This window comes from Papaver somniferum, chromosome 5 (assembly GCF_003573695.1).
Source record: "Papaver somniferum cultivar HN1 chromosome 5, ASM357369v1, whole genome shotgun sequence".
NCBI classification, from domain to species: domain Eukaryota; kingdom Viridiplantae; phylum Streptophyta; class Magnoliopsida; order Ranunculales; family Papaveraceae; genus Papaver; species Papaver somniferum.
The window spans coordinates 122,086,300-122,095,161 of record NC_039362.1 but is presented as its reverse complement, the minus strand read 5'-3'; the positions used below and the strand labels follow the sequence as shown (position 1 = coordinate 122,095,161).

At 35.7% G+C, this 8,862-nt stretch overlaps 1 protein-coding gene across 3 annotated transcripts; it reads right to left on the bottom strand.

The window, feature by feature from the left end:
- Positions 1-315: 315 nt before the first annotated feature.
- Positions 316-8,654, bottom strand: LOC113282539 (cleavage and polyadenylation specificity factor subunit 3-II-like). 3 transcript variants are annotated; one of them, XM_026531564.1, is made up of 14 exons: positions 8,504-8,654; positions 6,279-6,375; positions 6,018-6,195; positions 5,830-5,902; positions 5,507-5,624; positions 4,968-5,041; positions 4,368-4,504; positions 4,035-4,098; positions 3,281-3,346; positions 2,946-3,015; positions 2,517-2,621; positions 1,891-2,032; positions 1,711-1,807; positions 316-1,432 (listed from the first exon to the last, which is right to left on the bottom strand). In XM_026531564.1, the coding sequence occupies exons 2-14, from the start codon at positions 6,301-6,303 to the stop codon at positions 545-547; spliced, it is 2,037 nt and encodes a 678-aa protein (XP_026387349.1). In that variant the 5' UTR covers positions 6,304-6,375; positions 8,504-8,654; the 3' UTR covers positions 316-544. The 3 variants fall into 3 exon arrangements, with proteins under 3 accessions (XP_026387349.1, XP_026387348.1, XP_026387350.1); XM_026531563.1 differs by having other exon boundaries at positions 6,279-6,366; XM_026531565.1 differs by lacking the exons at positions 6,018-6,195; positions 6,279-6,375; positions 8,504-8,654 and adding an exon at positions 5,308-5,380 and having other exon boundaries at positions 5,830-5,846.
- Between the last annotated feature and the right edge of the window lie 208 nt (positions 8,655-8,862).

Sequence of the window (8,862 nt, the reverse complement as noted above, 5' to 3'; positions counted from 1 at the left end):
ATATGATAAATCAAATCCATGGAACACACGAAATTTTTTGGTGCAGTCAATTCCTAAAATCAGATATCTACTCAACTACCACCACATTTCACCGCAACAAATACATCAAAAATAATTTGTCTTTTGAGAAACGGACTTTCACGTGTTTCTGTAACCCAACAGCAATGAGGTAGTCAAGAATCGTAGTCTCCTATGTTTTTTCAGGTCACAGGAATAACATCGTTAGCTTTAAGCCTTTTCAACATTTTTCGCCGGAGCCACAAGGGCCAAGGCACCATAGAGCAAACTCCACGTCATCTGACAGCATACCGGTAGTAATAAATAAAAGTAAGAAACTTTTCACTATCATAAACAAACATTAACCAGCAGAAAATTCACTGCTATTGCCTGCAGAGCGCTGGAACAAGAACAAAATTACCAATTGCAGCTGTTACATTTTAAATTAACAAATTAGCTCAGTAATCTAGAAGCTTGAAACTATTATCACCAGTAGTAAGGAACTCAAAATTATGGTTGAATTTGGAATGGGTTCAGATTTTAGTTCTTAAACTGTAGTTGCATCCAAACCTTTAATGACTGAAATGACTCTCCATGCCAAATTCTGATCAACCAATGACCATTTGCAGCAGAAAGATACTAGCGAATCAACGTCGAAAAAATCCTTGATCTTGTAAGGGCAATTATTGTTTTTCTGGCAAACGGAGACATGAAATGATTCTACTTGTAAATGGTCCGGAAACTCTTGTATTTTCTCTTCTACGAGTTCCTCAGAAAGTTTCAAAAATAATAGGTGAAGCTGAGATTGTTGGTCAGATAGAGGAAGCTCCTTTGTTGCAGAAGAACCAGTGATTTGAGCTAATGCATTTGATGAGTTACCCAATTCAGAAATTGTGGATCCCCTAGATAATGATTCTGACAATTCATCATTATGTTGATCTTGTTCTTGAAGTAACAGAGTACCAGCATTTACAGAGCAACAATAAGCAAACTGAATCTTGTGTTCTTCAAGCGACAAAGTTGGCATTAGTTCACCTTTGTGTACTGCCTTGGCTCTTTTGGTTTTTTCCATTATCAGAAACCCTTCTGCAACAGATTCTTTATTCATTTCTGAAATTGGTGAGGAAACAGTGGTTGTGTCATTGGTATTTGAATCAGAGAAGCTTTTTAAACATTTGTGGGTCGGCTTTAAGCAATTCTGAATAAATGATTCTGATGCATCTATTTTCACGTACTGAGTTGAAGCGATGTGAACAGATTCATTATTGGCAGGATAATAACATGGAATCTGCAATTCAGATTCTATTCTTCCTTTCAGTGTTGCCATCTTTGGTTTCTCTCCATGGACAAGTATCACGTGTTTCGGAGACAGGAATTTGACAAGATCCATAATCCCTTTTGCATCTGTATGAGGACTAAATGATAGCTGATGAATCTACAACAGAGAAAACTCAACCAATTTAGGAAGCGTAAAAGAGTCGAGCAACTCGTAGGAATTTAACTTTGGTATAAAACGCATGATCTTTGGTTCGTATGTTATGGACTGCAAGCAATATTTTTATTCTGATGCACCCATGTCCCTTATCGATATGAGAACTAGAAAAACTTCAGTCTTTGTTGGACCTCTTTTTCTTGCATTTCAGTTAAAATATATAGAATGAGAATATAATTTTGAAACCTGCCTAAAAGGATGAAAGATGAAAATTCAATAACCTGGCACTTGACGTCGATTTGAGTTTCCTTGTCCACGAATATTTTGCCTGGTTTGCCTGACATCAGCTTATGTCCTACAGTTCCAGCCACACAATACCTGAATAAAAGGAAAGGCTTCAGTTAGATATGGCAAGTGAATGGCAAAGTTGCCATGACAATGCGCTCATAGAAAAGAAGTACCCTGGAAGTGTAATAAGATTCTTTTCTGATGGAGCCCACAGCTTGAAAACTTCAAGTGAAAATCCACCACTGAGCATCCCAGGAGTTGCAAAGAGAACACAAGGACCAGGAGCATTTATGAGCGAACGTTCAAAACTGCAAACTACATTGCCCACACAAATATAAATAAGAACAATGAAGTAAGTTTAGAAACCAATTTCATCAACACGAGGATTTCTCTATGGTCTAGTTTGTAGTTGATACTTGATAATAAGGACTTCCATTGTTTAATAAGGTAAGGAAAATTCAAAAATCAAGACATTAATGTGAGTGCATTATTCTGTACAAGGCTTGCATGTCAAAACCATCAATCTTAGACGTTCACTAGCTTTTCATTCATGATCATGCTTTCCAGTTATTTCAAGTTAACACCGTGGCTTGTGCTCCAGATAAGCATAAACTATATCATTCTTAACCTATAAAGATACCACATTACTGCGCCAAGAAGTCTTTGAAGCAATTGAAAACCAGCACTAAGCATTTGTATTTTGTTTACAAGCTTAAGAAAAACCCTTTAACAATTCCGCATGCTGGCTTTGTCATATAACATTACTGTCTATAAAATAGATAAGTCGGTATAAATGTACCGTGTTTGAAATCAAACGCATTTTTTGTGGCATATGAGTCTTTGACACTTTGGCTGGTCCACCCAATAAGCATCTTATAATACATATTTGCTTGAATAGTTAAACCTGGAGACATCACAAATTATTCCATACATAAGACTTAAGAGCATCAACTTAGAGCATGAAAACTCAAGGTGCATGAGATATAATACAATGAAAAGTGACAAAGCATAGATTTCCCATGACATGTGCTAGCATGTTCTCCTAATAAGAAGTATACAAAATTAACGTTAAAGCTCTATCCTCATTGTGCAGTTCATTAGGAATATATGGTGTTCAAGGAACAACACATTTGAAATTCCAGGAAACAGAGTCTAAGATGTAGAAACTACAACAAGTACTCTGCATTTAGATAGAAAAGTAAAGAACATCTAGTTTCCTTAGACATACCAGCAGAGAAGTAAATAGGAATCTTCAGATTCAAGCGCTCCCAGTAATCATCCAGAAGTATGCAAAGCTCCTACTTCAAAGAGGACAAGATAATATGAGTTAAATTTTACACATAGTATTGGGAACACACAACTTTGTGATTTGCATTATTTCGTATGCTAACATAGGTCCCGTCGTCTCATATAATGATTAAATCACTTCTCAAAATATCTGTTGATGGTAACAACTAAAAACATTCAATGCAGCCAAAGAACCAAACCTTCTTGATTATGGAAAACATGTCAATACAAAATAACATTCCTAATGTCAAAGAGAAAAAAAGGCTCGGGGATCACCTGTGCTCGTCCCAAAGCAAATGTTGGAATTAACACCTTCCCTCCACCTGCGACACATTTATGAACCTAAATACCAACAGATATAGGAACAATGTTAGAGATATAAAAGTATTCTGTAAATAAAATTGTACATATTATTTTTTAATTGATAATCATACACATTATGTACTTATGCAAGCACTAATATGAGGTTGCTGCCAAAATTGTTAGATTGAGGTGATATTTACCTCAAATATCAAAAAAGGAAATTCAAAACAGCATTTATGAATATTGTGGATAGTTTGATATGATTGTATCAAATTATTAAAGACCTGACCATCAATCTCATTTTGGCAGGTAATGCTAAACTATAAGAGTAAAAGCCAAAATCTCTAAGAAATTACTCCAAACTGTAATCTTACCCTGAATGACGATCCAATTTTTTTATATCATAAACGTTAACACGGGGTTTTTTTTTATTCAAAATACTACAGCTTAGACCATAAACCAAAAATCCTACTGTCCAACCTATAATCTAACTGTTTTGGTGGCAACATAAGGTTCAATTTTTGATAGCATCACTCATGCATGAAATGTAATTGCTTAAAGTGCATAGTAATTTGCTACAGCATGAACTGAGAACTAAAAAGACAACCTGTAATAGTGTGGCCCAAAAAGAATAATAAAAATGAGAAGATGAAAAACGAAACAATAGTAGGACATCAGTGCGCATGTCATACAAAACTTAGGGAGGGAAGTAATATAAGTCACTTACAGCCTTAAGAAATTCCCTCTCACGAGCATATTTTGAATCTCGTATTGTTGTTGCATATGTAGACCTTCACAGAAGAGAGTGACAGTTATTATCGTGACAAATCATACGAATTGAAAAAAGATCACTCAATAGTTTCATAAAAGTTGTAGCTGATGTTCCAAAAACTGATGCTAAATTCAAGTGCTTATAAATAGGTTGTTAAGATACAAATTGATAGGAAGAGACGTGCAGAAGCTCCAAAGCCCAATATAATTCCATGTTTCAAAAAATCCCAGCATAAATTTAGATTTTAGGATGTGTAACAGAAGAAACTAAGACAGTGCATATCATTACTCTGTTATGACGAGGTCTAACTGTAATCGATCTATTTGAGCAGCTCCAAGATGTCTGTCAGGTGTCATATTATAATCCCCTGTATACACAAAAGCACTATCTCCAACCTTTGCATAGAACATCGCAGCACCAAGTACCTTCACAGAAATATAAACAATGCTTCAGCTGGACATATGAGAAGATGAAAAAGCAGTAACATCCCAGAGTATTGTCTGATGGAAGACACAGGAAACAAAGGACTGCATAAAGAGATTGCAAATAAAAATGCAGAATAAAGCTTAAATGACAACCGTTTCTTTTGTGCTAAGTAACTCGTGGAGCTTAACGTTAATAAAGCGAAAATTAACATATTTAGCACCAAGCAATTGATGCTTGGGATACAGAAAACTGATCAGACAGGCTGTCAGCATATCCAGTCTGTTGTAGGCAAATGCGACTTCAACTCTGACGAACATGCACACTTCTTTCTCGCATGGATCGTGTATAAATGATTGCAAAATTTGGCCTAGAATCTCAACTAAAAGAAGTCTTATGGTATGTATAAGCATCGTTGTTAGACACCTAGCAAAACAGCTTGATGAAAAAGTTCAAGCAACATACATGTCCTGCATAGTATGCTCGGATTTGAAGATCTTTGTCGACCTGAATAGTTTGCTTCAAGTCCACAGTTGTAACTGCAAGTAGCAAACAACTAGATGATCAAACCAGATAAGCTAAACAAGAAAATGAGCATCCCAAACAAGATTCACATTGCAACATTATACATTATATCCACTCAAATAGAAACTACTGACCAATGTTTAACACTCCCAATGGCCAAAAAAGGAAGGGGCTAGAAGGGGAACAAGCCAAAAGAAAGAGAACAGGAACTCATAAGGTCATGAATTAACTAGCAAGAAAGAGAATTTATTTGCAAAAAAAATAAAAATAAAGGACTCACAATACATAATTGAGGCTCTTATTTCAAGCCTGAATGATAAAGGAGGCCCCTTAAGATGGCAAAAATCGCATTCCTGGTAACTCAAAACATGTCAACCATACATTCATGGAACTGACAGTTTCTTACTCACTAAAATCCAACCACATTTAAATTGTAAATCACTTGATTCTTTAATCTATCTAGTGAAAGAAGCAATTACCTTTCTTCATACAATCCATGATATGATCAGATGTAAATTGTTCTTCCTCTCCTCTTCGATCTACCATCACTTTTCGATAATCCTCCAACATCAATGGAGACAATGCCCTCGTCGGATACTACATTATGAGCAAGCTTTTCAATACAAAAACCAAAGATTTATACAGATGTGCCAAAACATGAAAAAGCTCAATAATGTTATAATCATCTGCTCATTGTAAATGGACATGCCACCGTCACCAATTTACCATTACCACACACATCATTTGTTTCTAACAGGGGAAAATTTAGTGAAAGACTAAATGGACAGTTTTGACAACTCACAGTCATGTAGATTGGCCCATTGTATCCGCAAACCTCAGTGAAATATGCAAGAGCTCCAACATGATCCAAGTGACTGAAAATTTCGCAATCTCAGAAAAGTCAAACTCAATTAACACAAAAACAATTTATGAATTTAATGAATAAAAAAATGAAAATTGATAAAGTCTAATGTAACAAAATTTACTTACAAATGGGTGATGATAACACAAGTTAGAGAGGCATTAAAGTCGCCGGAATCAGAAATGAGAGAAAATTCAGGATATCTTCGATGATCTTGGTATCCCATATGCATCCCACAGTCAAACATGATTCTTTTCTCTCCAATTGTCACCACAACACAGCTTTTTCCTACTTCTTGTCCAGCACCTAATAAGAGTGAGAAAGTATGAATGATTTTGAAGGGGTAATCAAATAATGTATATACTGAGAAGAGAAGGAGTATCACTTACCTAAAACCAGACAATCAATTGCCATAGCTACTCCGCCGAACCCGAGAGTGGAAGGTAGAGGGACCTTTTTCGTTTTCAAAAGTTTTATCTGCAAAGGCTAAACCTCAACGGTATTAATAGTAAGCGAGAGTGCATGTGAGTTGATGTGAGGAGCTGTAGACATTATCATTCTGCTTAAATATTCTGCAAAGCATGCTTAAATTTCAATGCTCCTAGCTATACTCTTTGCATAATATGTACGCTGCATAACTATAAGTTTGATCTCTGTGTAACTATTTGCCGAGCATAGACTACATAGTACTCCAAAAGGTAATGAAACTATCTGGTAATTATGTCTAGCAACCAATACTTGAACCACATACAAAAGTTCGGGTATTTTATAATCATTTTATCCTTGGGAGTGGCAGACTCATATGGAACAAAATTCTCTAACATAATACTATAATGGCTTCTTCTCTGTTCCTTAGTGCAGTGAATCAATCATCTAATTTTCAAGAAATTCAGCAATAATTAAAAGACATCTAGCACAACCACCCGACTAATTTCAACATATCTTACAAAATGTCAAAAAATAATCAGCAAAATTGAAAAACATTCACTAATAGGAAACAATTACTAAGAAGAACTAGCCTAGACGCACGCGCGATGCGCCTGCATTCAATTAAGAAAAATGAGTTACACAAAAATGTGTATATATTACAGTTATATGATGGCAACAGCGCTTCCACAGACTTTATAAATCTACCCAGATGTATACAAAGGTCAAGATTGAATTATCGAGATTGACAAACTTTTAGCACAGATGATAAGAATGTCTACGCGGGATCTTCCTAATCATACTGAGCTGGAGTAAATTCGCCATTTCCAAACTTCCTAAAGCCCACTCTAATGAGGATGAGACATAGCCTTTAGGAAAGAATATTTCAAGGAAAAAAAAGGAGCTAATGATAGACTGTCAACTAAGAAAAAAGCTCAATCTCCTAATAAATTTTCCCCAATTAAACTTGTTCCTCGTAACTTTGCTTAGGAGGATGAAGATGGAGAATTATATGTGGAGGAAGATGAAGATCTCTTTGGTAAATATGCTTCTGATACGGATATTATGGCTGAAATTTTTTCCGAGAGTAAAGCGTATAAGGTTGGTAATAGCAGAAGTAAATTGAGAGGAGTTGGCTACAGATTTAGGTAGCTTCTTTTTATTTTCTTGTTTTGAGGTTATTTTTTAGCTATTTCTTAGTAGTTATTGCGACCCCTTTGGTTTATGGGGGTAGGGAGCTTTGTGCTTCAAACTTGTAATTCTTGTAATTACGTTTTTTTGTTATAGTTACTAACACATCACTACCTGCAGTTTCTCAGGTATTTGCATGCACAATCAGACAAAAACAATGAAAGGCCAAGTACTACCTAGATGACACGGTTGATGTCATGAGAATGCTTAAAGATCTTGCTGCCACTTTAGATATAAATCTCATTACTTTGAAAACTGAGCCTACTACTTTAATTTAAGTTGCATCTCTTTTACTGAAAGTCGAATGGGTGTTGTGAAATCATACTAAAAGTTAATAACCCAAATTAACAACGGGAATATAAATAAAGTCGTTAACTGCTTGTACTGTATACCAAAATCCTCAATCTTATTCAATGGATAGTCAGATACTCGAAACAGGCTCATCTGATAAGATGTTAGTCATGTTAGCAGCCCAAGTGAGTAAAACACTGAAGTTTTCAATTGCAAAATATGTAGTAATTTATGTACCTAAAACTAATACGGCCGTTTGCGAATTGGTAAGGTGGACAATAAATATATGTTACCTACAATAGTCCTGTAGAGCTCTATGTAATTTCACCTTCATCTATATGAAATTTCTCTTAGTCTATGACAACTAACTACAACTCTCTACAAGGACTGCCCTCTTTTCTGCTTTGCATTTCAACAGACAGTTAGACTGCGCTAGTCTTATGATAGTGTAGCAGCAGTAAAGAGGTTGTTAACCCATGTTAAAGTACACCTAAAATTTCAGAAATTTTCATTTTCAATGAAACTGACTTGATTTCTGAGGTGTTTTTGTCAATCAAAAAAAATCAGACATAAAACCATGGGGGCTTGATCAGTTTTTAGGGCTCCAACAGAAACCTAAAACGGGCAATTTTTCTACAGTTAATGAAATAGAAATCGCAAACTTAAGAAACAAACAACCTATCGAGTTAAGTAAATAAAATCATACCTTGAAATCTTGGTTAGAGGCTGCGATAATAGCATAAAGAAGATCTCAATAAAGCTTGCTGGCTTTTGGATTCCAGGGGTTTTAAGACTTCGTGGTGTTTCAGAGATTATGAGAAGAAAAGAAATTGAAACGCAAACTACACACATTAGGACTAGGGTTTAAACAACGCCCGGCACAAGGAGGAGTTTTTTAATTCGCGCCTGTTAACGGGCTCAGTTTTCAAGTCCGCACCACTAGACGTGAGTTATAATGCCGCCCAGCTAACAAACGCCGTTTAAAAGAATGTAGAGATGCTGCATTTGCATTCTAAGATGGTTTTTTTTCTTTCTTTTTTTTTGCTAAGATGGGCAATACCACTG

Coding starts and splice junctions, on each gene's coding strand:
- LOC113282539 (XM_026531564.1), bottom strand. CDS start 6,303: ATGGCAATTGATTGTCTGGTTTTAG. Junction 5,903..6,017: donor TGTGTTATCATCACCCATTT/GTAAGTAAATTT, acceptor CGAAATTTTCAG/TCACTTGGATCATGTTGGAG. Junction 5,042..5,506: donor CATGGATTGTATGAAGAAAG/GTAATTGCTTCT, acceptor TGCTACTTGCAG/TTACAACTGTGGACTTGAAG.